Below are 27,992 nucleotides of genomic sequence, written 5' to 3'. Positions count from 1 at the left end.
ATTCTCATTAAAACAAAGTTTATTTTTTCTACCACAATATAATTGATCATTCTATACAGAATAAGAGAAAACAGTGTTGTGAAATTCACATTTAAAATTGAGGCAGGCAGTGTTATCTGGCGTCACTGGGCAAATTCCCAGAATAACCTTTGAGCATGTTGTAATTAAAGTGGTCTGAAAGAAAACAAGACTTGTGTACATTCTGTTGGCTCTGGCCATTTTCAGGAAGAGCGCGTTCTACAAATGCAAGCATGCATGTGTTCTTTCGGTGAAACCCTGATTCAGTGGCGTAGAATCCCAAAGAAAAATAGCTGCAATTCAAGCAGGCCAATAACTGTCTGAACTGTAGAGCAACACCATAAAAGGAAGACAGAGTCTGAGGAGAGTCTGACAACAAGCAAGATAAAACACGTCAATATCGGTGAAGCACGGAGAGAAAATGCTAAGCATAGTCAGAGGCTTAAGACCGCAGCTAATTCAAGTTCATGTTTATGTGGCTAGTAGTGATGCGCGGGTCAACCCACATCCTGAGGGTCGGGTAGGTTTGGGTGAGCTTACTAGAAAATATCATGAATTTTGGGCAGGCGAGTCAAATTACAACTTAAAGAAACACTGAATGCAATAATCCACCTTCCACCTTCTCTTCCTTACCTCTGTCTCACTCTCACACACACACATGCAAGCAGCTTTATTATCAACACTGCTGTGCTCAGTCTGTCTCTGTCCTTGTCTCAGTCCTGACCACTGTGCTACTATAATGCATGTAGTTGATAGTTTGAGGTCAAGTTTGGCTTGTTGATTAACCTATGTGTTTGCAGGTCGGGTGGGTGTGAGTGTAAAAAAACCTTGACCCCTACAGTGTGTCCTCGGGCTCTGTCCCTGCCGCTACAGACCACCTCGCTGGGAGGAGCGCAGGTAGCAGCCTTTGAGACAGACCCCAAGTCAGCGGCTGCAGCAACTAGAACCCAGCCAGCACCAGGGAACCACACTGCTCCGACTCACCGACTCCGTTGCTGCTATCATGCAGGTTAGACCCAGGGCTAAATTTGAGTTACTACAGCAGCTTGAGTTCCCGTATATAGCGAGTGCAGATCTGGTGGAAGGGGCTTAGGACAGAGAGGGGAGAGCTGCAGGACGAGTGTATATTTTCAAATTCTGCTGGTTTTTGCCATTTCCAGAAAACTGCATACCTCAGCTTTAAGTTTAATACAGTACAGTAGTGTAGTTTGTTCATCATCACAGGCCGATCCTGCTGGTCCACTTATAAATTTACATACACACATTTTGGAGTTTGTTGTAAAACTAGGCAGAGCTGGTAGATTTACATTACATGTTTTACATAATTTATCTGTTGAGGTAAACCTTTCCTATGAATTCATTTAAAAAGACATTTCATTACTCAGTGTAGATCTACAGTAAACACGATTTAGTGTGTTCATTTCTTCCCCTCGGCTCTTTGCCTGCGGATCAGATCAGAGTAAAGTCCTCCTTTGCTCAGCAGTTCCAAGTGAGTCCCAGCCTTAAAAAGACAAGAGGAAGCTGTTAGATATAATTAAAACTTATTCTACACACTCAGCACATTGAGATGGAAGCGACCAATATATATGTATAAATTACTGAACATGGAATCAAGCAAATTCTCTTTAGTGCCTCGTTGAGCTTGCAGGTAGTCCAATAAATTAACAGGAGATAAGAGCACTTCCATTTCTCTGACTACTCTGCTACCTCACCTCCACGATGCGACCATTGCTCATGACACAGATGAGGTCAGCCCCTTGAATGGTGCTCAGCCGGTGGGCGATGATAAGCACAGTGCGACCACGTGTGGCCCTGTCCAGAGCCTCCTGCACCACCCGCTCTGATTCTGCATCCAAGGCGCTGGTGGCCTCGTCCAGCACCAGGATGCAGGGGTTCTTGATCAAGGCGCGGGCGATAGCAATGCGCTGTTTCTGGCCACCTGACAATGTCACACCTCGCTCACCTGGGTTCAAAAATCTAGAGTTTAGTATTTAAACAGCACACATATGATAATATTTGTAAATGCCTGAAGGAGTGCACTCACCAACCACAGTGTTATAGCCGTCTGGGAAACCTATGATGAAGCCGTGAGCATTGGATTGCTTGGCTGCATTAATGACCTCAGCATCTGTGGCCTCGGGCTTCCCAAAGCGGATGTTGTCCATGATCGATGATCCGAACAAAACTGGCTCCTGCAAAGATACAGGGTGAAAGATAAAGCCGTGTATAATTAACAGTTTTATTAGTCTGACTTATTAATTAAAATCTGGGATGCATTAATGATTAACAGTCTTTACCTGATTGATAAATCCAATGACTTGTCCCCTGAGCCAGGACAGATCAAGTGTTCGGATGTCAAGTCCGTCCAGCATGACTACACCGCTAGTTGGGTCGTAGAAACGCTCCAACAAGGACGCCACGGTGGACTTTCCTAAAATGTATTGGATTACTCATTTACAGTCTCACACTGTTTATATCTCACACATCTACACTCAGAATCATTAATGAGGAAATTACCTCCTCCAGATTCTCCAACAAGGGCGACAGTTTTAGAAGGAGGCAGCGTCAAGCTGAACTTCGTCAAGATCTGATGGCCAGGTCTTGTTGGATAGCTTTAAATATACACAAAAATAAATCAAAAGATAGTAAGCTCTGATAGTTATGTTTAGTTAATATCTAGAATTGTCTTGAAATCTACTTGAATTAATTCGAGGCTCCAACCTGAATGAAATGTTCATAAAGTCCACTCTTCCTGTCAGTGAATGGTACGGGATGCGTCCTCCCCCAGACAGAGGAATGCTAGGCACCAAGGCTAGGTATTCAAAAACCCGGGCCCCTGAGCTTAATCCTCTCACCATCTGTTGCAAAAGTTAGAGACTGACAGCTTGATTTCTCACTTAATAGTATTTCAAATGTTAACAAATGCATACGTAACACATGCTCTACATGCATATAACTTTTACGCACCTGTCCAAATAGGATAGAGATACTGGCCAATGACCTGAGCATAAAGAGAACAGGAGTTACACCTTAGCATCAGCTACATTTAAACTGATTCATTTGGTATGGCAATGGTAAGAAAGATGAATCACTGTGAAGCAGGTTGTGTCTTTTACCTCTGAACAGTCTGAGAAGCAACCAGGAAAGACATGAGGTCTCCAGGGGACATTTCATTGCTAGAAATTAAAGTCCCTCCGGCAAAAATAGTTCCTAGGACAATGCCTGTTTTGAAAGCACACACCACAAAAACATTACTTTACTGGATATCGTCAGATACAGTACTGATCTGCTTAATGCTGTGTTTATCAGTGAACATAGTTGAAATACACTCACAGTTCAAGGCGACGTTTGACAGTCCTTGGAAAACTGCAATTCCAGCACCGAGATTTTCATTCATGTCACATGATTTGTCGACCTCATATGCATATAACCTAGAAAAAAGACATTAACATATTATCTCTGACATACAGTATACTGTGTCTCTGTAAGTACTATGGCTATGAGTATTTTAAAATATACTCTCACTTACTAGGGCTGGGTATCGGTACTCAATACCTTTAAGATTTCAAGCGAAATAACCCAGTACCAAGTCGCTAGATCTAGATAAGAAACTCTAATTGTGTGGTTTTGCAGTTCAGATGCTGCTTAAGTGTTCAAAAGTATGGCTATACTACACACTTCTGGCCTCTGGCATTATATGCAACTGAATGCTTCCATTCACATGATGGGCATCAAATGAAGTAAAAAATGAATCAAATAAGGTACTCTATTGGTATATGTGTCACTTTTCGGGTATTGGTACTGGTATCGTAATTTTTTAAACGATACCCAGCCCTGTCACTTACTGGAGTTCCCGTTCCTCCATTGCAAAAGCTTTCACTGTCCGCACATTGCCAAGTGCCTCATCTGCCACTCCTGTTGCTTTTGCCACCTTAAAATTAAACACACAAAGTTAAGGCACACAGCAAATTTAACTTTTAAATTGCAAAATAATAGCAGCATTATTGCATCTCAAATTGTACATGCTATAAATACAGACACCGTGTCACCGTGTAATGACATACTTAAGCTTCGTGGCAGCACTGCAAAGATTGATATTGATTTTCTTCAGCAATCTGAAGGGAACAACCTTCTGTCACTCTGACTGGTGCGTCTTTGGAGTGCCAGTGACATTTCTCACAATACAAGCATTGACATAGTCACATCTTTCTGTTTGTACGTCGGCCCGCAAAATAATGAGAATTAGAGTAGGAGCCAGGAAGAGTTGTAAAGAAACTTGGCATCTTGTGGGCAGAAGTGAGAACAGATCTATATTGTGTTAGGCAGGAGAAGGTGCACTATGTCTGACACTTTTGTAAAGGTCTGTTCTTCTTGCTTATATCTACGGCTTTTTGAATTTTGGCTGCTCTGATATTGCAGCCTCTTGTGACATGGTAATGAAACTCTGTGTACAAGACATTGCTCAGTCTAAAGATTCTAAGCAACATTATAAAATGATTCGGTATCACCTGTTCTTGAGCCAAACGGGATAGTTTGCGGAGGAATGAGCCGATCAGAGCCCCAGCTCCCACCAGACAGGGGAGAACAACCACAGTCAAGCCTGTGAGTTTGGGGGAGATGACATAGAGAGAGACGAAACACCCAACTGTCTGTGTAATACTCCGCAGACCCTGCAAATATGCAAAAAGAGCCACAAATAGGAATTAGAGGGCTCAAACTAAAATACACTTATTACTTGACAACACATATGTAGCACTTTACCTGAGAGATGACCAGTTTAAAGGAGGACTTGAACTCCTGTATGTCCGCAGTCAAACGGTTCACAAGCTGCCCGGTTTTATTGGCATCAAAGAACGCCACATCTTGCCTGAGACAAAACAATAACACAGACTATGTCAATACACTTGTAGACCAGTGGTTCCCAACTGGTGGGTCGGGGTCCAAAAGTGGGTTGCAGGTCCTATCTAAATGGACCTTGAGTGACACTGAAACGTGTCAAGTTTGTAAAAAACACAATCTATTTTTAAGTACAGTGAATTTCTGGCTCCGAGCTTTTACTTTGAAGTGCTGTTTCCTGCTGTAGAACAAGTGACAAACGGACAGCTGCTTCACAGAGACTACAAACTAGCTCGACAACATGGCCAAACACAACTATGATGCTGAATGTATTAAACTGTGCGGACCTTGAACTAATGACTGTGGAGAAATCTGGACCCTGGGGCTGCACCAGTTGGGAACCACAATGGCAGACAACCAATAATATTAACCAAGATTGAAAAGAGATGACCACTGCTTTTAATGAATCTTTGTTTTTTTTGCTCTTACATCAGGGAATATGTACCTCAGTAAGGATGCAAAAAGAGTCTTCCTCATATCTGCTGCCACTCTCTCTCCCACCCTTGAAAGCAGGATGATGTAGCCACTCGTTAGCAGGCCCTGCACAAAGAGGGGTAATTAATGACCAGTGCAACACGCCATTTTCCAGAAAACAGCTGTGACATTTTCTTGCACATTTTTTTTCCAAAATGAAACTGAGTATAAGAGAACAAGCAGACGTGTGAGGGTAATAAGCATCATAGCTGTAAGAAAAATGAAAGAATAAGACCTGAAAGCCATCACTAAACAGGTAGAAATACTGCAAGAAAATGGCACACTTAACACTGTTATCGAATACAACAACATACTAACAAGAGCCTCGACAGTGATGGTCTTTTTCTCTGAAATAGTTTCAATAATTAAAGCAAAATAAGCTTCATAAAAACGGTAGTTATCTCAGAGCTGTTGTCTTGGATTGCATGATATTGTGCAGGTGTTGTTTTTATTGCATCCACCCCCAGGATTTATTTTCATTTAATTAACAGAGAAATAAATGTCCAGTTATTATCCCCGATGCTACAATTAAATATGTTAAAAAGGTGCAATTAAGAGTCTTTGTGGAAATAAAACATCTTGCCAGACAATCACAGTTATATCAGAAGTATTTATTTATTTGACAGCAGGAAAACATGGCAGAATATGACGTAACGTACCACTGCACATGCTCACTGCTGCTTTATCTTTATTATAACACACTGCCATGTGCTGGCACACAGTCCACCATAGGCTGATTGTACTTGACTCTTGGCATAGTGAGTTGTTAGATAGTTGCTTTGACAGGTTTCTTGCGCACTTACCTGGATGCCATAAAGTCCAAGTAATTTCAGTGCAGGGCGTCTTATCTCCTGGAAATAATTCCCAGTCTGTTCTCTCAGGTGACGTGCAACCACATTCACCAGATCCCCAAGCATCAAGGGGATCTGAATATTCAAAATAGCGGCACCAAACGCAAGCTGAAAAGAAAATTACTCAGTTTAGTTGATCAGCATATGACATACTCTATCTTGGAAAATGACAGTACATTCAAGAGATGTGATTCAAGCTCACCACAACAGCGCCGATGAGAGCAAACAGCTGAGGTTTGACAAATTCCCACAGGATATGCCATTTGAACTCAGGCACGGAGTTTTTGGCTCCAGCTTCCACCGGGATGTTGTTATTCACATCTGCCTCGCAGTGAGCCACATGGCAGAACAGCCGAGCAGACACAGTGAGCACTGCTGGTCCCAGGATAAACTTCAGGGCCACTCCTGGGGGTTTGGATGTTCGGGTGGTGGAGTGGCGGACAGCTCTCTGGGTGAGGCTCCAAACACGACTGACAGCATTTCCAGGCTGCTGTGAGGAGCTGTGTGCTGGAGATCGTGGGGATGTATACCACCTGGATATGATCAAGAATCAGGCATTCAGTAACATATCATGAAAGTACTACAGAGTTATTGTAGCAAAGGTACTGTAAAACTTCAAGTCCCAAATAAACACCCAGTCCCTTTTACTAGCCTGGTATGGCTACACATTTCGACAAATAAACGCTTGTCTCAATTAGATGCCTGGTCTGGTTGCCAAGCAGTTCATTGGATGTATAAAGCAGACTGCTGGCTACCTCAAATTATGTGTCCATTCCTCGATAACCCTGCAAGTTATTCATATTCCTTCAGATCAAAAGAATCAAACCGGTTTGTCATAAAAATTAATCTGGCTGTGTGCTGGGTGCCGTAATCCTCGAGTGCTTTAACTCTCTTTCTCTGATGAGGTTTGTCAGAGCTTGATCAAATTAGTGATTCACAGCATATATATTATCTGATACTACAGGTAATATTCATACAGGTTTAAATAAACAATTTGATCGTGTTTTGCCAAGCAACAGTTTTGTGTGAAAGGAATTAAAGGCCTGTCCCATATAGATGTCTATCCCAGATATAAGCCTGTTGATTTTTACAATATATATTTTAAGGCTATAAGAGATTTAGATTGATCTGCAACTAGCAATTATTGCCACTGAATAATCAGATGATTACTTTCTCAGTTATTAATAATAAATGAATCAGTCAAGTCTCCACCTTATATTGGAACTGCAGAGGAGACACTGACAGTGACCAATAATTTAAACATACATATGCACATCACTATTGTGAGTGTATCCTCACATTGCTTGTTTAGTTATTAAATCTAAAATAATGTAAAACAAAGAAAAAGCTAATCCTCATATATGAGAAGCTGGAGCAGGCTGATGTTGCCACTGATTCTTTAACAATAAATTGATTAAAATTCACTATTATTCTGTCAGTTGTACACTCTGGACCTAAAGAACATTATTCAATTTATTTCTATTAATTTGTCTATTTTTTTTACAGTTAAAAATAAAAGATAACTGAAATATGAAAATCCTGTTTGATACATTTCCTTGTCCTGATAACAAACTCAAACACACACATGCACCCCACTGTACCTATCTATACTTAAACACCAGTGGAATCCAGCTATGTCACCTGGAAAATCAAAGCAGGCTTAGCTTTGTCAGTGTTGATTAACTAACACATGGCTTTTATAGCAGCTACAGGTCAGCTGTCAGTAGCTACTGTACACCAGGCACCGGTCAGTTTAGCCTACCGTGAAAGTTTCCATATGTCTGCTGTTTTATTGCATCGCGCCGGAGCCGTGATGCTGGCTCTGCAGCAGAGTAACTGAAACATGCTTTATGCTTGTTTTAGTGATGAGAAGCTGGTTAGGTGAAAATAATCGTTAAGCTGTGCAGTAATCCACAGGCACCATGCAGGCTGCCATGTTGACAGTGACCCAGAGTGCATTTCTCTGCCTACAGATGACCTCGTTTTACTGTGAGTGTTAGTTTGTGACGACAGAGTGCGGGTTTATTTCACAACAGGCAACAAGCTGACATATTTAAAGCGACTTGCGCAACGTTGTTGAACAGCGACGCGACATAAATTTGATTTTATTTGGGTAAACGAGGGAAAAACTACAATTCAAACCCGGAAGTGACGGTGGAGTCAAGCGGAAGTACCGTCAATGACGTTTTGTTGACATTTGTTTGTGAAAGACAAAAACAGTGGACACACACTGGCTGGTGTATTTTTGGAAACCAGCTAACGGACCTCGCGACATACTGAAGACCACTATATCGTGATATAAACACAGCTGTGTGTGTTGACCGAGCTGTGGTTGAGATTTGACCGTTGGGCAGACGGCAGGAGATGTAACAGCAGCAGATGGACGCACCAAGTCGGGAACAAAACAAACCGTTTCACCCGGACTACATGAGTGGCTGAATCATTCACAGGCTAACCAGCACCTGAGACTTGAGTCGGGTTGTAACTAAACGACGCTGACTAACATTCACCAGTCAATCTAATAGTCGTGTACTTAACTCATAACTGCCACCCAGTATTTTTCGTGTTGCAATGCTAGTGTAGTGTTACACGAGCGTTGTCCGCCAGACAAGCAAGTTAGCGAGCTAATGCTAGCTGAAGCTAACGTTACCCTCGTTTGAGCTGCTTGAGTTGCTGAGCAGCTAGCTACAGAATGTAGCTGAGGTTACCACACCGCAGCCGTTTCGTACAGAGTGTTAGGACAAGTAGCTCGTCAGTCGGGAGTGACCTCGAGAATATGAAGCACAATGGCCAACTTTGAAGCTTACCAGGAGTATCAGAGAATTGAGGACTTTGAGGAGGACTCACCACCAGGGGAGGAGGATTTACTGGTGCATGTGCCCGAAGGCCTGAAAGGTAAACATGTCATTACGACTTCAGTATAAATCATCTTTAATAGAACAAGTGCACATTGAGAGCACTGCACTTCATGAATGTAGTCTGAAAATAAGATGAAGCAAAGTGCTAATGCTGTCATTTATTTTACAGACTCATGGCACCATATCAAGAACCTGGATAACTTCTTCAAAAGGATATCCTTTTAAATCACAGTTAGATAGCAGGTCTTTAAAAGTGCACTGTCATTGCATATGTCCCTGGCGTCATGTCATGCTGACCTCAGACTTGTAAAGATGCTCATCAGTAGTCATATTTAGAGTCTGCTGAGTCTCACAGTGTTTACTTTATAACTGCCATGTGCTTGTGTGGTTACAACAGGGATCAATAGGAAAGTTTTGGAGGCACCCTTGAGTTTGTTGTCCTGAAGATTATCTGTGCTTAATCCAGGTTTTTACTATATAAACTCAGATTTTCCTTAACCAGCCTGTCCACATCTATCATTTCCATCAAAAGAATGGCTTTGCATGCATGATGTTGTCCGAGTTCTTTGAACTTGTGTAAGTATGAAGTAGCACAAAACACTGAGTTCCTAGGAAACATCATGATATGCAGTGATATGTGTGTGTAATCAAATGCATTAGCTTGGGTGTGCAGGTCTAACAGGATGCTTGTTGTGACTAAGACTCGGGCCTCGTGGTGATTTTTTATGTTGTTGTGACAGTTAAGTGTGCCTCGGGCCTCAGCGTGAACAAGTTGAACCAGATGATTTCAAAAGCAGCTGTACTTGGAAGCTCATGTGAAGCAATTTCCCTGCACTAAACACCAACATTTTGACTATTGCCTTGTTGTTGTTGTTGTTGTTGTTGTTGTTTAGTATTTCAGCAGTATAACATAATCACATCACCATGCCAGCTTATCAACATATTGTTTATTTCCTGTTCTGTCGCCTAAGATATTTTTTTGCCACCACCAGTAGGCCTTCTCTATTACTGGGTCCTGGTCTGGTGTTACTCTGGTTCTTACCACAGTTGGTTTATTAATACAGGGCCCCTTGAACCATTAGCTGGAGAAAATCTATCCACATAACGACAGCCCAAAACAAACCTCAGTCTTTCAACATATGTATTAAAAGAATTGCAATTGACCTGTCTTATCTGCTCTATTATTTATTAATCACTTCTCAGTGTATGCAGAGCGCGCTGTCTGTGTTTTGATGGTTAGAAATTAAATATAGTCACTTATCTCAGTGCTGTTTATTAGTCTGTTTTGTCACTGTAATTACTTTTGATGTTCTTGTTTTTTACTGTCATGCAGAACAATGCCTAATCTGTTTTTCTTTCTTTTTTTAATCTCATCATAACAGTCAGTTTTTGTTTGTTGTCACATTCACGACGTTCCTTGTCAACTGTGTGGAGTATGATGTCCTGTTTGCCAACCGAGCAGTCAACCACACCGGGCCGGGCCAGAACCCACTGGACAGGAACAAGGTCACTCTTCCAGATGCCATCCTCCCTAGTGAGCAGTGTACTCAGAGGTAATCGTGTTTAATACGGTGTTATGGAGAGCTTCAGAGTGTGAAAGCGTATTTTCTTTCCTTCAGGGGTAAAATTAGTGGAAAAGTCCAGGTGAATTGATAGAAAAGGCCGCACAGTCACATAAAGAGATGTGCTCGTCCTCTCGTTCCAGCCAGTTTGATTAGATGCTTTGTTCTGAAGTGGGCATGGTCTTGGATATTATTAGAGCCCTTTTAGAGACAGGCCTCCAGGGGGATTTAATTTGTCTGGCTTAATACAGTTGTAATCAGACTTTCAGACTTAATTTCTTATTGGATTGTGTCCGATGTGGCTTCAGACTGCAAGATACAGTCACATTCACGAGGAAGGAATATGGAACAGTTGTCTATTTAGCTGTTCCCTGTGGGTTTCTTGATTTACCCCGGCAAACTATGAGAACCCTGTTGTATTTGTAATGGTAGGCAATGCCTCTTTAAGCTCCTTAACTGTAAGCAATAGCAGAAACAATCTTTTTACGTCAATGCCTTTCAGCTATCAGCCGACCTGAGTATCCAGTGCTTGTTTTAATTCTTAAACTGTTGTCCCAAAAGAAGAAACTGTAACACACATCCAAAATAAGACAATGTGACCCAGATGTTAAGCACAAGGTTTCAAGGAATACTTCACCCACAGAATGACCATTTCAAATCAGTTAGTCATGCTGTGTTAATACAAATTTGTGAAGAAGACTTTATTTTTCTTGCATGCCTCCACAGGAAACGGCATACAATTGATTTATTGAGGGGTTGGGAATCACTTGAACAACAGCAAAACTGTAACATAGCATCCATGTACAAGCTCTCACAGAACTTGTGCAGTGTTATCCAAGTCTCATTTATACAGGTGTACGCTTAGTGCTTCTTGAACACATGCATCTCACACACAAAAAAACGTAGTACAGGCATCTGGCTTTAAAGAGCGTGTAGATGAGTTTTACTTTTAGTTCAGTTTTAAATGCTATACATGTGTTTGGAAAGCACTGAGCATACGACTGGATAAATGAGACTTGGATCGTACTGCACGAGTTGTGTGAGAGTTTGTAAACTGATGCTTGATATAATTTTGCCGCGTGGTCCCCAATCAATCAGTCAACAAAGTTTTCTTCACACATTCAAGGTAACCTGGCGTTACTAACTGATATACAGATGGTCATTTTCTGGATGAAGTGTTTCTTTAACCAGACTGATCTCTTATTTTTATGTTTGATTTTAAGTAACTCTCTTTCTATGAAATGTTTTGCTGTTTATTTGAATCTGAGATCGGCAGCTTCCAGTTGCCGCATTCCAGCAACTGATAGTTACTTCAAGGAGGGTATTTGTGTACTGTGTTTAGTTCAGCTTTAGGAAACACTGCGATGTAATTGATAGCTTTGGTGAGGTAAAACTGTCCAGCAGAGATACGGCAAGCTGACAGCCAGATGACGCCTCACTAGCTGGCTGAAAGGGACAGGACCCCCACCACCCTCGTGTTGTCATATTTTTTTCCCAAGATGTAGCCCTACCCCTGCTTGTTTTCTCCAGCCTGTCTGATAGACCTGTCATGGATCTGTTCCTGATTCTGACTGTGGCTCAATAGTCATTTATATCAAAGTCAGTGACGTAAAACTGTCCGGAGTTCTAATTTGGGAACTGCTTGTTCCTCAGTTTGGATCCTCTGTGTCCTTGTCACAACTTCTCTAATTTCCCTTTTAAAGCAAGATGATTGTCCCGAAAACATTCTCATATTTTGTTTGTTACATTTAAAAGTGACCCAGTATGAAATGATATAGAATGATGTGAATAATATTGGCTAATGGATGCTTATGAATATGCTTAAATGATGCCAACTGTGCTGCATGTTTTGACATTTAATACTCTGAAAATTCCTTAATTTTAGAATGAAGTAAGCAGGCTGAGTCTGTCACAACATGTAATACATTACAGCATACAACATTGCTCACTTTCTCATCTGTTCATCATGTTATAAGTTAAATGCAGAAAAAAGTGTCACTTTACAATGTCATTAGAGGACAGGGGTGTCATATGGGTGCCCCAGTGCCCACTGTAGATGTTATTCTGAATCTCAGATGTCAAACTAGCCTCGACCTTAACCACTTTGTCAGGATATTAATAGTTTTTTTAATGATATCTCTCCATCCTTTTCTAAATATTGTGTGAGCATTATGGCTCTCTGTAAAGGTCCTGACATGTGTGAACACATTTATATCTGAATGACAAAAATCAATCACTCTATGGGATATATAAACCCAGCCATGTCTGAAAAGAGCTTTTTTTAAATTCAGGATCCAGGAGAACAGTTGGATTATATTCCTTCTCATCATGGCAGCCATCTTCTGGATCTATCGACTTGTTAAAGTATTTTGCAATGTTCTGAGCTACTGGGAGATCAGGCAGTTCTACATCAAAGCACTGAAGATCAGAATGGTGAGTGCTCCACCTGAAGACCTACACGCTACATCAAAAAAATCACCCAAATCAAACTGTGACAGATGTCTTGTGCTTGTGGTTTTAAAAACATGAGGATAACCATACCTAAAACGATGAGTTGTGTTGTCATGCTTTGTCCCTGTAGCATTAGTCAGCTAATTTTTTACTTCTTGCCTCCTTGTCCCAGGATGAACTATGCAACTTCACATGGCAGGAAGTCCAGGACCGGCTCATCAGCCTGCAGCGAGAACAGCAAATGTGCATACACAAGAAAGAGCTGACAGAACTTGACATCTATCACCGCATCCTGCGTTTCAAGAACTACATGGTGGCCATGATAAACAAATCACTGCTGCCAGTGCAGCTGCAGCTCCCCCTGCTGGGCAATGTGGTGTTTCTCACCCAGGGCCTCAAGTACAACTTTGAGCTCATCCTCTTCTGGGGTCCTGGCTCTCTGTTTCAGAATAAGTGGAACCTGCATCCCAAGTACAAGCGGAGTGGAAACCGCCTGGAGCTCGCACAGCAGCTCAGTAGAGTCATCCTGCTGATGGGTTTGGCCAATTTGCTGCTCTGTCCCTTCATTCTGGTGTGGCAGGTGCTGTACGCTTTCTTCAGCTATACCGAAGTGATCCGCAGAGAACCCGGAAGCCTCGGTGCACGGCGCTGGTCTCTGTATGGGCGTTTGTACCTGCGCCACTTCAACGAGCTGGACCATGAGCTGCATGGACGTTTAGGCCGCGGCTACAAACCCACTTCCAAATACATGAACTCCTTTACATCACCAGTGCTGACTGTGCTCGCGAAGAACTTCGCCTTCTTCTCAGGCTCAATTCTGGCCGTGCTCATTGCGCTGACGGTCTATGATGAGGATGTTCTGACAGTGCAGCACATTCTGACCGCAATCACTGTGCTGGGAGTGGTTATTACCATCGCCAGGTGAGTTTTTAGAGCCAGGTTTTTTCCTGTGACCATCACTATCAGCAGGTGTTGAAATTAAGGAAGCTGTCTGTACTTTGTAATTGTTGCGCTTGCAGTTTATATCACATACAGACAACTGTTTATGATTGTTTTTATGTGTTTTTTTTAATTGAATTTGAGTATGTCAATCATTTCATAGAGGCTTTTTTCAGGTTGTGAGGGCAGTTAATCATAAAGGAAACTATAGACATTCTGCATATCACTCATTTATGAATTTGGGGAGATTTTTAACAGGCTGTCTTTGTCTCACAATCAGTCATAGGTTTTCAGTCCAAAACAAAACTATCCTGTTTCCTAGTTCACAGTGGTACTGTTGAAAAGTGTACATACTTTCTACCTGTCCTACACCAGGTCCTTCATCCCAGATGAGCATATGGTGTGGTGTCCAGAACAGCTGCTGCAGTGCATGCTGGCGCACATTCACTACATGCCAGACCACTGGAGGGGCAATGCTAACAAGAGCGAGACCCGTGACGAGGTGGCGCAGCTGTTCCAGTACAAAGCGGTGAGGGATGGAGAAGCTCAGTGGACAGGAACACATTTGTCATAGTCTGAACTAAAGTTATGGATGAGTTTGGTTGTGATTGATGATTGGTTTGTTTAGGTAGGACCTGGTCAGTGCTAAGACTTTGTCGGGCTGAATACAGTCTGATACAACAATCACTGGATTTATATGTGCATGTCTTTAACATACATTTGATTATGTGTAAAATAAACAATATCTAATGAGTGTCTTCTCTGTCCAAATCAGGTGTTCATCTTGGAGGAGTTGCTCAGTCCTATCGTCACACCCTTTATTCTCATCTTCCACCTGAGGAATAAGTCTCTAGAGATCATTGACTTCTTCAGGAACTTTACGGTGGAGGTGGTTGGAGTCGGAGACATTTGTTCCTTTGCGCAAATGGACATCAGACGCCATGGAAACCCAACAGTAAGATGTGTTCCTTCTGTAACATAGGGCTCAGGCCAGTTGTGTGACTGTCAGTAAGCAAAACTCTAATTGAATATTTAATGTTGTTTCTTGAATAGATCTATAATGGCTTTGAATGGGGTTTTTTTTTGCAGTGGATGTCAGAGGGCCAGACGGAGGCCTCCATATACCAACAAGCTGAAAATGGCAAGACGGAGTTGTCTCTGATGCATTTCACCATTAAGAACCCACACTGGCAGCCGCCTCAGGAGAGCTCAGTGTTTATCAGCCATCTGAAGGAAAAGGTGCAGCATGATGCACAGGGTGGCCCCTCCACCCAGTTGCTGCTCTCTGAGGCTCCTCTCTGCACCTCTCTGCAGTCCAATGAGTCTGGCGCTGGGGTGAGAAAACCTTAGGATCACACAGATACCATGTACCACACATGAACTAAAAGATATAAGCAATGCTGACCAAATTGCATTGTCCGTACTTGTTGGAAGCTGCATTTAGACAGTCAGACAATGTGAGAAACATTAATGCATTTTAAAAACAGTGTAAATATTAATTGACAGAGGATATTTAAATAATTCCAGAATAGATTTCTCTGCACAAACTATTGTAATGTAATCTTATTTACCTAGTGGCTCTGTATTGACGTATGTTGTTGTTTCCAGACTGATAACCTGTTGGCCAGTGTCTTGGCTCATCCGATTCTAACTGCGTCCGGACTACAAGGGCGAGACCGTCGCTTCATTCCAACGAGCACAGCTGCTTCTGCCGCTGCCAGTGTCCTGGCCTCTCTGTCCACCTCCCAGCTCCCACATGTCAACCGTGGCCGCTCACAAAGCCTCCTGCACTCATCCGTCCACCCCGAGAGCACCATGTACCGCAGCGATCGCACCGTCATTGACAGGTTTTTATCACACGTTACATTTGCTACTGCATTATTTACGCACTGGTGATAGAATAGTGTTTGGTGAAATTTGATGAATAAATGCAAATGCTCGTTATCAGCTTTGGTTGATGTGTTTTGTTTTTCAGCATGTCCATCAGTGACTCACACATCCGGAGCAATGCACTGCACTCAGAGTTTGCCTCGGCAGAGATGAGTCTCCATGCCATCTACTTGCATGAGGTAACTTCCTGACCATGAACAAAGGCCTCCTGGTTGCCTGATATCTGACAAAATTGTCAACTCATTATATTCCGTTTCCATCTTCAGTCTGACACTGCGTCCACTCCAATGGATTTCCATGGGGAGGCGGATTTGATTTAACCTGTCACTAGAAACCAACATATCCGCTTTAATCTAATGTCATTTAAGTCCACACTGATGTGTAGCCATGCCAACATACTTGTATTGATGGGGTTTTAAGAGTGGAGCGGAGCGAAGTAAGATAAATTACGATAATGGGCAATATTAAGAAGACATGTCGATTTCGAACAGCCTCACTAGCAGCATTTATCTTGTCTATGGCGCTCGCTATTGTTGCTATTACTCTTCATTGGATCGCACCCCTCGACAACAGCTTGACAACAGCGTCTGTCCTGCCCGTGGCACTGATTGGTTGTATTTCATTTCAACCAAGAAACTGCTATTTCATGTCACGATGCCAGACTAATCAGTCAACTTGGTGGAGTGGGCAGACTCAAAGGTCTGGACCCAGGCGAGCCCTCAGGCCCTACAGTTGGAATTAATATACGCGCCATCCTTTTCTCTGTTTATGCCTGGAGTTCAAAGTGATTCTCCTCAAAATGTGTCTTTTGATCAGCGACCAGCTTCAGCTCATGTCAGTTACAAAGGATTCCAGTGATGACCAGGTTTTATTGTTAAAAAAAAAGTCCTCTTTTAAGTCTACAGACTTTGATACTGCAAAGACAGATTTCAGGTGGGGTAACACTTTGCAGTATCCCCTGTTGACCACTTGTCTAGAGCTTTATTCTGCTGCACACTGACAGCTGCTTTTCCCCCCAGCTCCACCAGCAGAGCTCCCACCCACAGAGAAGTTCGGGGCACTGGCAGAACCCGGTGCCAATGAGAGATCTGCACACAAACACTGGTAAATGATCTTGTTTTTGAGGAAAATATACAGCATTGTAGTTGAAAAGCAAGTGACTGACAGTGAGTAGTTCTGTTTGTCAGGTTTGAGTGAGGATTTCATAACGTTTTTAATATGAACATTGAATCTAATGACTGTGTGTAACGAGAGAAAGATAAAGCTTGTAGTGCTGAAATCATGGTCACGACCTAAATCTGTAGCACTTAATTACAAAATCCAGTCAGAGCAGCAGATACAACCTGAGCAGAGATTTAAAGCACCAAACATTGTTATGATTCATATAATTATGTCTGCTTTAATATTTGTCAAATTTACATTCGACTGCAGCGGCACACAATGGTTACATCACTGCAAATATGAAGCTCATTGAGAGATAGTACAAGTCTTTCCAAATAGATTTTCCCACCATAGTAAAATTAATGGAGACCAATAGCTGCCAGAGAGGTGAAAAAACGTGTATAAGTATACGTATATAGTTTGTAGTATATGGGCTATGCTGGGTGGCATGCTGATCATTTTCTAATAGAGTGCTGCAGGAAATGACTCTGAAAACGCAGATATGAGTTAGCATTTTAGCACTTCAGTTTCCCTCGCCTTGAAGTCAATGGGTTTTAAGTTAGATGCCCTAAATAAGGTCTGTGGTGAACACAAGCCTAAGAGACTTTCACGTTTTGTTCTACGACATGAAAGACGTAAATATTCCACTTGTGAATTTTGAAGCTTTTAGCTGTCGTAGAAAAGATGGTTGCTAACAAGTGGCTAAATGACACCACAGAACGTCATCACGGCAGACACGGCTTTACAGCATCGTTTTGGTGGCGACAGTAAGTCATGCAAGCCAGGTGTTGCTTGTTTATAGCCTATTCATTAGCTTTTCACTCCTAGTGATAGCTGTTATGCTTAAAAAATTGTGCCAACCTCAGTTAGGATTTTAAATAATGTCTCTTGATGCTGAGGGTTGTGTTGTGTTTTACTTATGGTGCTCTATTGTGTGCTGGTGTTACGTGCAATACATGAGCGGCTGATGTGCAATACCATTATGTGTAGTATGTTTTTCTGTTTTTTTTTAATGATGTACTGTATGTTTTTTTATTTCTTTTAGACTATAATTGTAAGGCAGCAATACTTGTCCAAAAAACATTTCCCTACGGTGACAATACTGTATATCGCATCGTATCGTATCGTATCGTAGATTATCCTGCTGAGTAAAATGTGTAAGTGTTATTAACCGGAACCAGAATCCAACAAACAGTTCCCACTGGCTTTTTGTTAAGGGAGACAGGGTAACGCTAACTTCCGGGTCAGCATACAAAAAAAAAACACGTCACCCCTGCAGCACTCTATCCATAAAACACTGGGATTATGTATTTGTGTGTGTGCCACCTTTTTATCTTTGAGTGTTGAACATTGGAAGTATATGAACTTTGGTTTAGCGCCACAAACAATTATTGGGAAGGTTCATCCTCTCAAAGACCTACTTTGAATGTAAATAAAGTGCATTAAAAAAAGCCTCAAAATAGCCATGGGACAGTCCCCTGGACCCCTAACTGAGGTCCAGGCTAATTATTTATATATTAATCATTAATGTTTGTTATTATTATTGTTATTAACTGGTCCATAGCCCCCTGTCATTTTACAAAACTGCCCCGGGCAAAGCGAGTTTAGTATCCCTGCTTTAACGTGTTAAATCAGGCGTGACCTAATTGAAACGTTGAAAAATCATTTCCCTTGTGTTAACTCGATTATGCCTGAGTGAGACTCTGACTTTGTATCAACACTCTTGACAGGTTTCCAGGCACACAGTGGCCTCGGTTCCAGCATTACCATGCCAGCCCCTGTCCACCTCGGTGGCTGGCGGGAGGAGGAGGAGGAGGAAGAGGAGAACGCAGATGATCAGGAGATTAACAGTGGATCTACTCCAAAACAGGGCACTGGGAGTAGTTTTTGAAGTGCCTTATGTCATAAGGTATATGCTCTCTTTTAAACTCTGTAATAAGACACATGTCTATGACCTATGCTTTGTGGTTCTGTATCCTGTGTGTCTGTCGAACCTAACAACAATGGCCTTTTATCCTGCGAGGGATACATCGCCATGATAATTTCTCCTCTCTTTTTTTTATAGTGTTTACATTTTACTTTCTTCTATGAACATTGTGGCCTTAGATGATCTTCATGGAGAATTTAGCATGGACCTTTAAAACATCATTCAGCGTTTGTTGTAGGAGGGGCTCATTGAATAACCACTGTCTCTGCGCCGCCACGCCTCATCCTGTCACATCAGGCAGACTATGGCATCAGGGAAACCATACGTCTTCCGTCCGATCCATCATGATTTTGTCATAAACTTGTACAGACAAACTGTGTGTAAAGTGACAGAGAGAAAATAGAGTGTATTCATAGGATCACTGTGTGAAAAGGTGCACAAAAGGCTCATCGTGACTTCTGCTGAGCCCGTGCGTGCACACCTTGCGTTTTTTTGCATCACAAAGATTTACAGTGTGAGTCTGATTGAAGTTTCTCACCGAGTGGCGTCTTGATCTGTGCTACAAAGACAGCAAACTGTATCGTAGCTGCCTGAACAATTTATCACCTGACAAAAGATAATTCAATACTTCAAGTTGTGCTGTTTGACCCTGGTGATGTGTAAATACACTTTAGCGTCTTACTTATCCTTTAGAAGTCCTCATTTTTACTACCAGAGCTAATCCTTGAAAAAAAGATACCAAGTATTGATCTGACAAAGAGCTGGCTGTACAGGAGCCGTTCTACTACACCATGTGTACCTGGCAAAACACCTCTTCAAACCAGACGTACACATGCTGCGATGCTGCTGTCTGTGTTTTGTGGTCAAAATATGGATTTTACTCAGTATTAATGTTTCCTCAGCTGATGTATCAGGACACTATTCCTCTTAAACAGGACTGAAATCACAGGCCTCAAATACACTTGGTGATAAAATCCCAATGCAGATACAAGATGTGTTTTAAGTCTATTTAAGCTGGACACAAAGTCAGCTTTATGCCTTAACACCCATATAACAACATGCATTTAAATCCAAGTTTTCCGTATTACCTCAGTGGTGGTGAAGAAAAACGAATCCTCCGATCAATACCTCTGCAGTGTAATTACTCGTGTAAATATATATATATATATATAGTACATGTGGGATTCTTTGCAGTATGCAGATACATCTTTTAACTGCATTTTGATTTTAATGGCAGGTGTAACTGGAATCTGTTTCATATTCACATTTCTTGCCCAGCACATGTTTTAAGTCAAGCATGGATGTCCCACAAATCATGGGGAGGATTTTTTTTTTAGGACGAAACAGGGTGGTATTGCTTTTACAAATCTTAGTTGTGCATATTAGCATTTTGTTTGCGCCCTTTTTTGCAAAAGGCTCGCATTAAAAGTGGAACTTAATCATAAGGGCTGATTTCAGAGAAGAGATGTTGCCTCTGCAGCTTTGAAGAGTTTAGGACAAGCAGTTCCTCTCATTGTTGGCTCACTACGAGCACGAAGAGAAAAAAGCCTTTCCACAATCTTTAGGTTTATTTATTCCCCATAACCCCCAGATATTTAATTGATATATGTGTATTATTTATAAATCTTGTTAATAAAAGAAACGGCATGATCCCCCCCAGTTAAAAGTAGCTTTTTAATTAAAAAAAATTGATTTATAAATTCTGATTTTATGGCCAGCAGCTGCATGATTCTGAATGTGATTGGCACTTAAAATAAACTGGGAGAAAGTCTGCTTGTTGATGCAGCGTGCAAATATCTCCACCCTTTTTTTTTTTTAAATTGCATTTTTCATAGATCACAGTAATATAGATGTCATCAACCACAACTGCAAGACTTCAGAGGTACACGTGTGTCTTTGCCCTCTCGTGTTTAGGAACTATAACACTTTGTTTGTGAGTGTGTCTATGGAAGGAATGCATTTCGACACCTGCGTAATTATGCTAGCAGGAACTCTGAATTTTGCACTGACAGAAAATAAACTTTTTTTTTTTTTAAACGTGTATATATATACAATACTTGCATCAGTTACATTTTAGAAAGGGCAGGTCTCAAAGGGACACTGAGTCAGTCTCCATCCTGAGTGACCTCTCTTCGTTGTTTGTATATAAGCAAAACATCAGCACGTATTGTATCGTCATTGTCCACAGCAGACCCACCTGGAAACACTGTGGCCAATCACATAAGGTCGTTCTTACCTCGGGTCAGTAAAGGTTCGCCCTGTAGGGGACGATGTGTGTCTCTGTCACATTGTTAAATATGCTTACGTGGATGTTGTGGTCACTGTCCGTTTGTGCGGTGAGTTAATGTCATAGAGACACTGGAGCTCAGCTTTGTGCACAGAGTTGATTTCTTTTGACCGTCTCCACATTTACACCTCACTGTTATGTTTGTCGTTTTATTTTAAGGAGTGCCTTAGTATTAAGGATTAGTAATTGCTCTTTATAGAAGCCATTTCATGTAAACTGTTTGATTTACTTTCACAGATTTAGCAGCACATACTGCGTACAGTATTTTCTTTTGGCAGGTCATTGTGTATAGCATCAAGTATGTAGTGAAGTTGTGGATGTGGCTCGTAAGATGAGTTGTAAACTGATCTTGAGATCTTGTGTCAGTCTGACAGCACACTTCTTTTTATCATGGTGTCTAAATTTGCACTGTCCTCAATATCCTAAAGAAGCAGGAGTATGCCTTGTAATTGCCGGTGTCATCACGGCCAACCTTCTCATCTTACCATGGTTTCTTACCCACTATACACCAGTCTAACAATCACACTGACTGGGACAAGGTGCTAAGTTTTCATCGTGAAATGTTGAACATGTTTTGAGACATTTTTAGTTTATTTTTGTTTGTTGTTTTGTTTTTTGTTACATAGGTTTGTCTGTTTTGTTCTGTAAATTAAGAAACACTAGCTGAAAAATGAAACATGCCAAAAGAACTTGTTTTCGGCACAGCTTTACAAATACATGTGTTGTTTTTTCTGTGAGTGCGTAGAGAGGCAAATAAATCTTATTTTGAGTGTATTTAATCATTTCATGTGTGGTTGATTATGCGCTGTTTATTTGAAATAAAAATATATTTAAATTTTCATTCCATTTGTTTTATATTGCTGTTGCTAGTTTGCAATTTCAGCTTGTGAGACAACCTTTGGACATATCTGACACTGATATATTGGTACTGGTGCTTTTGTCCTTCTGAACTGAAGAGGAAGCTGTTTATATCACAACATGGGTTGCTGATAGGTTTATTTAGCATGGCTCAATGATGAAGTAGAGCCTGACAAACTAAATCCGGGATGTCCTCAAATGTCAACTGTACATAGATAGAGACAGCTCCACCTCTGTACAGTGACTCAATAAACCAAAGAAAACTTAAAGGAATACTTCAGCCCTAAAATGGTCATTTGTTTGTCAGTAACTCAACCAGTGTGACCTTAAGTTCATGAAAAAAACTGGCATGCCTCAGCAGTGAACGAAGAATCCAAAAACAAAGAAAAGTTCTTGATGACCTGAGTCACTGGAGACTGCATTTAAAAACAGCAGAACTATATCAAGACTTCGGGTTACAAACTAACACACTATGCAGTATAATCCAAATTTCATTTTTCCAGTTATATGCTCAGCACTTCTAGCCTGGAAATCCCGACTCAAATCTAGAAAGATTTTGAGTCTGGCCCTCACTGATACACCCCGGCACTAACTGAGGCATATTAAATGCCACCGCACGCAATTGGATAGCACGATAGCCAATCAGAGCAAAAAACAAGGTGACATATTCATTGCAGTAAACCCCATTGGTTTGCTGACCAGTGGGGCTAACTGATATATTATGCTTTTGCCGTATCCCGTTGGCAAAAAGGCGAAAACGTCCTTCCTGGAAGCGAAGGCTTCTAGGGCAGTCTTCTGTTCCTCTCAAGGAAAAAGATAACTGTAGTTGGCTTAGTGTTTCTTCCAAAGCTGAATTGAATGGACGCGATCCTTCGGCAGCTGCCATCTTGGCTGTTTACTTTTTGACTCCTACAGCGCAGCGCTGTCGTCATCATGTTACGCCCGCCCAGAACCCGCCTCTGTCAGATAGACTGATCTGATTGGTCCAAAGGCGATTCAGCGGGCTCTGCTCGTCGGGGTCAGATCCCCGTGCAGAGCAAGTTCAGACTCCATCTACAGAAACAGTAATTTTACCTCGCTGAACATGGGAGCTGCCTCGATTGATAGTCTGTGCTATTGTGTGACTTATCTGAATCTGAGTAAACCATTTAAAACAGTGGTTCCCAACTGGTGGGTCACAGGTCCATTCTGAATGGACCGCAAGTGACTCACAAGCATATCAAGTTTGAAAAAAACACACTTTATTTTTAAGTTCAATGAATTTTCGGCACAAAGCTTTTATTTTGAAGTGCTGTTTCCTGCTGTAGAGTGAGTGACTAACAGACAGATACTTGACAGAGACGGCAAACTAGCTCGATGACATGACAAAACACAAGTATGACGTCGAATGAATTAAACTGTGTGGATCTTGAACTAATGACTGGAGAAATCTGGACCCTGTGGCTGGACTAGTTGGGAACCACTGTTTTAAAAGAACAGTCAAACAATAACACTAACTGAGGCAGTAGTAGAGCAGCAGCTCCCGTGTTCAGGGAGGTAAAATTATCGTTTTTGTCAATGGAGTCTGGCGCTGTAGACAGAATTGATAATCATTTGTAGTTCAGTTCCCTGCTGAAAAGCTGCGTCTGTTTGGCAAGTACTGAGCATACAACTAGATAAATGAGACTTTGATTATACTGCATGAGTTGTGTGAGAGTTTCTAAATGGATGTTTTGATATATGGCCCCCCTTTTACTTAAATTCATCATGAATGTTTGCCTCTTTTGGATTCTACATGCACTTCAGAAACATGTGAGTCAACTATTTCCCTCAGAAATTTAACGTAACATTGGCAAGTAATTGACAAACCAATGGTCACTAAGGGTGAAGTATTTCCTCAAAGCCTCTGTGTGGGGTTTGAAATTGTCTTTGGAGACTCCCAGTGGTGGTATCAACAATTACACTATAGGTAGACAGCAATGCAAGGTGCAATAAAGGTGTAATGTGTGTAAAACAACACATAAAACAATCAACCACTGATGAAAATAATTATGTACCTAATGAAGAACATCTGAAAGAGTGAGAATAATGTATTTCACATTATATATACGTGTGATTTCTGTGACATGATGCAAGTTTTTGTCCACCTTTTGAACTCTTATTCCACCTCGCCTTTCTCAAAGGTGCAACAAGAGATGACTGGTGCAAATCTTGGAAGGAAGACTTCATTCTTTAGACTTTACGCAGACTTTATGCTTACATGCCATGTCTGTTTGTGTGCTGTGTGTCTCCCTTGCTCTCTTTCCTTCCCTCTTGCTCAGTCTGTCTCTGTTCAGATCTTAGAATCAGCTGATGCCGCTCACAGTTTACATCCATCTCACCTGTGCATACCAGAATTAACACTCTTGGCTTGACTGAAATCCTGCAGTCAAATCCAGGGTTGAATGGCAGTTTGATAAAGTAACTTTGTAGATTAGCTGCATGTGTTTTTTTAGTTTGGACTTTTGTTTCATGTTTTCTGTGTTGGCATCTCATTGACCTGTGTTACCTGTTTTCCTAGTGGTGCTCTGTCAATACTGTAAATGCTATCCATATTGTAAATAAACACCCACATGCCTCTATTTTGAGACACACTATTTTGTCTCATCTGCTTTGTTTTTTGTATCCACTTGGCTGGGATCATTGTTCAAGTGCCCACAGAACATTTTAGGCGCATAAATGCCATCTGCTGTTCATTCTTGGCTGTCTATCCTCAGTGCGGCTCAGTGCATTTGTCTTGTCGTCTGCTGTGTAAATGTTCTTTTGAGGTAACACCCATCTGTTTTGGCTGTGAACATGATACAACTGTGACCTTATTCTTGACATGGCTGAGAGGTCAGGTGGAAGGCCACATAGGTCAGACATGGGCGAGTATACGTCGCAACTGTTCTGTGAAAACTGTCTCATCGCGAAGATATGTTTAATGGGATTTTATGTAACTCTATAGTTGCTAAACAGCATATAGCCAGGTGCTGTGTGCCTGTGTGCTGCCCTCTGCTGTGTTGTGCTCCACGTGACAAACGATTCGAGGTAAATTAAAAACATTCTTGTATGTTGCCTCCATAATACACATTAGTGATCTAAAATGTTTGGATAAAATGCAGGACAGTTCTTCATTAATTTGTTGTCTTTTTTTTCCTTTTCTCAGTATATTACCAGGAGCATGGAAACCAAACACAGTAGCAAGAACAGGATGAAGCAGAGGCAAGCAGCAACAGTGGATTACTGTCTGCTAGAGTTTCGGCGAGTTTAAATCAGGGTCCAGGCGACCTGCTGCTGTCAGTCATTGACACTGGGGGAAAACCCACTCTAGAAAATACCATGGAAGCCAAAGAATAGGGAAGAAAGGCATAAGACTTGCAAACCCTTGTTCACAGACACAAATCATTAAATATAGGAAACAGAGTTATGTCTCTAAATCTGTGATAAAGCAGAGCATAATGGAAATGAATGTCCTGCTATTTAATGATCGCTGTGTCATGCTGAATGATTAAGTGTTTTCATCACGGTGAAGATGTCACGGGAAATAGATTAAACGCATTACTATATCTGAGGCTTTTGCACTATATGAAGTCATAACTTAATTATGGGCCTGACCAGCTGGGTATTGCAGCTGTCAACATGATGGCGGTGGAACACAATGTGTCATAAGCTCCAGGGCACGTTCAGCCAATCTCTCAGCCTGCCCCACTCACGTTTACACTCAATTAAGACATATATATTTCTAGTCTTGCTCAGAGGCTACTGTTTAAAATAATGGAAGGGTTATTTAGAGTATGGGCAGAATAATACCAAAGAATTGTAGTGAGCAGAAAGACAAAAGGCGTCATGTTGGCATGACCATACTTGCCAATTATGTATTGTTATTATTTAGAAAACAGGTGAAAGTATGATGAATCATCCACCACTGCATGCTGATAAGGTACTAAGGACAAAGATAGGGTTTAAAGGAGCTGAATACCCACAGTCTGAATAGAGGACTGGTGCCAATTTCATCTCTGTGTATGCAGTGCACAGATCAGAACAAGTGTAAATGTAATGTAACTAAAAAAGTAGAAGATTGGAAAAACAATAACCCTTCGACACAACTGGAAAATACAACAAAAATGGTTCAACAACTGCAAGAGTCACCTGAATTTTGTTCAGCTTACAACTGTGCCAAACTGGTAACTAAGTTATAGGGATTTCTGATGTGCTGCATTGAGCCTTTGTGCCCCGCTGTTATGGGTCGAGCACACCGATGCACGACTTGACTTCACATTTGACCACGTCACATTTAATTTGGCTCAGCCTCAAGCACATAACGCACCACACACTGTGGTAAGTTGAGCCAAAAGATCGTTAGATACAAATAGAGGTGACAAGAGATTGACTTGCAGGTCGCAAATTTGCACAAACATAAAGTACAAGTGGTGTTGCAATTCTTTTTTAGCTTTGTGAGGTGAGTTTGAAGTCATCAGTAGATGTGTGCCCGACAAATGTCCTGGCATTTCTGGCTGCCTGTGGATTTACAGTAAAGTCTGACTCCACAGTGACTCTATTGCCTCACTACTGGTTACACAAATGTGTGATCAGTGACTTTAACTACCCTTAATTACATATATGGAAAAACGAAAATGGACAACAATATGATCTCTATGATGAACTCTAAATTCATTTATTGTAGGCTGACCTGACATTTAGGACACTGACATACAAAAATGTTTGAATGTACTTACTGTATGAAAAATATAACTCAACAGTTAACTGTACAAATGAAATACGAAATTACCAAATACATTTTTTAGGGTCTGGTCAACATTTTTCTGTGGAGTGTACAGGATTTGACTACTTTATAAACTGTTGAATTAACAAAAAAAAAAGACGAGTACAGTTCATGAGACATAATGTGAAATGGGGCACCCTCATAAGCTACAACATATCTAAAGTTTGAGACCAAGGGCCCAGACACAAAGCAGATAATACTTAAAATATGTTCAACATGTCTAGATTTAGAAAAAGAAAGTGCATGTATTATACAGTGACATTTACAATCTACAAAACTCCTAAGACCAACCAACAACCTAAAAACTAAATTACCCTAACGCTGTCGTCATCGCTGTCTGAACATTAGTTACATAGGTCAGATACAATAAATGGAGACATATGGCAAGTGGAAACAACAGTACAATAAAAACTGATTCGAGATGAACAAGTTTAGAAGTTTCCAGTAAAAGTAAACCTCATGCATTTAAAATTTACTTTAATTTTTAAGTAAAAGTGCAAAACTGTTCGTATCAAAATGTTAGTAAATATGGGTAACAAAGGTGAATGTACTCATTATGCAGAATGGCCCATTTCACAATAGTGTGTATTGTATAACTGGATCATAGTTATTGATGCATTTATATGTAAGCATCACTTCACTGTTGCAGCTGGTAAAGGTGGAGCTAGAGTTATATACTGCCTTAATTTATCATAGCGCATCACAATTTATTTGTTAGGTATAACTTCTGTTAGTAGTCTGCATCTGCAAAGTAACTAACTAAAGATATAGATTGGAGGATAGAGCCTCATAAAATAAAAATAATCCAGTGAAATACAAGTACACATGGATGGATTACTGAACGGGCCTACCGAGCACAGGCCCAGGAGCCCAGAGTTTTAGGGGCCTCACTGGCCTCACCTGCAAAATGTCACTCAAATTAACACGTACTGAGCAGGCACTCAAAGAAACTGCAAAGAGACACAAATTAATGAGAAAAACAGGCAAAAAAACCTCCAAAAAACAAAACAAATACACACAAAACAACCACAAAGAGA

The 27,992-nt window shown here is 41.2% G+C and overlaps 2 protein-coding genes across 3 annotated transcripts; one reads left to right on the top strand and one right to left on the bottom strand.

Moving 5' to 3' along the window:
* Position 1: 1 nt before the first annotated feature.
* abcb8 (ATP-binding cassette, sub-family B (MDR/TAP), member 8) lies at positions 2-8,179 on the bottom strand. Its single transcript, XM_050032864.1, has 16 exons — positions 8,002-8,179; positions 6,442-6,772; positions 6,192-6,347; positions 5,360-5,454; positions 4,780-4,885; positions 4,527-4,688; positions 3,864-3,949; positions 3,352-3,449; positions 3,135-3,240; positions 2,986-3,019; positions 2,740-2,876; positions 2,536-2,630; positions 2,316-2,449; positions 2,063-2,210; positions 1,731-1,981; positions 2-1,519 (listed from the first exon to the last, which is right to left on the bottom strand). Exons 1-16 carry the CDS (start codon positions 8,082-8,084, stop codon positions 1,436-1,438), a joined length of 2,106 nt encoding a protein of 701 aa, XP_049888821.1. The 5' UTR covers positions 8,085-8,179; the 3' UTR covers positions 2-1,435.
* Positions 8,180-8,443: 264 nt separating this feature from the next.
* Positions 8,444-22,155, top strand: atg9b (autophagy related 9B). 2 transcript variants are annotated; one of them, XM_050032863.1, is made up of 14 exons: positions 8,444-9,134; positions 9,267-9,312; positions 9,611-9,673; positions 10,480-10,650; positions 12,951-13,092; positions 13,283-14,031; positions 14,425-14,578; positions 14,825-15,004; positions 15,139-15,384; positions 15,658-15,896; positions 16,025-16,118; positions 16,959-17,043; positions 18,831-19,009; positions 19,166-22,155. In XM_050032863.1, the coding sequence occupies exons 1-13, from the start codon at positions 9,026-9,028 to the stop codon at positions 18,989-18,991; spliced, it is 2,439 nt and encodes an 812-aa protein (XP_049888820.1). In that variant the 5' UTR covers positions 8,444-9,025; the 3' UTR covers positions 18,992-19,009; positions 19,166-22,155. The 2 variants fall into 2 exon arrangements, with proteins under 2 accessions (XP_049888820.1, XP_049888819.1); XM_050032862.1 differs by having other exon boundaries at positions 18,831-22,155.
* The last annotated feature ends 5,837 nt before the right edge of the window (positions 22,156-27,992 follow it).

The sequence above is a fragment of the Epinephelus moara genome, chromosome 21 (genome assembly GCF_006386435.1).
Source record: "Epinephelus moara isolate mb chromosome 21, YSFRI_EMoa_1.0, whole genome shotgun sequence".
Lineage (NCBI taxonomy): Eukaryota > Metazoa > Chordata > Actinopteri > Perciformes > Serranidae > Epinephelus > Epinephelus moara.
This window is presented reverse-complemented; position numbering and strand designations above follow the sequence as displayed.

Bases quoted from the DNA above. Each gene is read 5' to 3' on its own strand.
- abcb8 (XM_050032864.1), bottom strand. From the start codon at position 8,084: ATGTTTCAGTTACTCTGCTGCAGAGCCAGCATCACGGCTCCGGCGCGA. The intron at 6,773-8,001 runs GTAGGCTAAACT...GATCATATCCAG, and splicing joins GACATATGGAAACTTTCACG to GTGGTATACATCCCCACGAT. The intron at 3,450-3,863 runs GTAAGTGACAGG...TCTTTTTTCTAG, and splicing joins ATGGAGGAACGGGAACTCCA to GTTATATGCATATGAGGTCG.
- atg9b (XM_050032863.1), top strand. From the start codon at position 9,026: ATGGCCAACTTTGAAGCTTACCAGGAGTATCAGAGAATTGAGGACTTT. The intron at 9,674-10,479 runs GTAAGTATGAAG...TCATCATAACAG, and splicing joins TCCGAGTTCTTTGAACTTGT to TCAGTTTTTGTTTGTTGTCA. The intron at 14,579-14,824 runs GTGAGGGATGGA...TGTCCAAATCAG, and splicing joins AGCTGTTCCAGTACAAAGCG to GTGTTCATCTTGGAGGAGTT.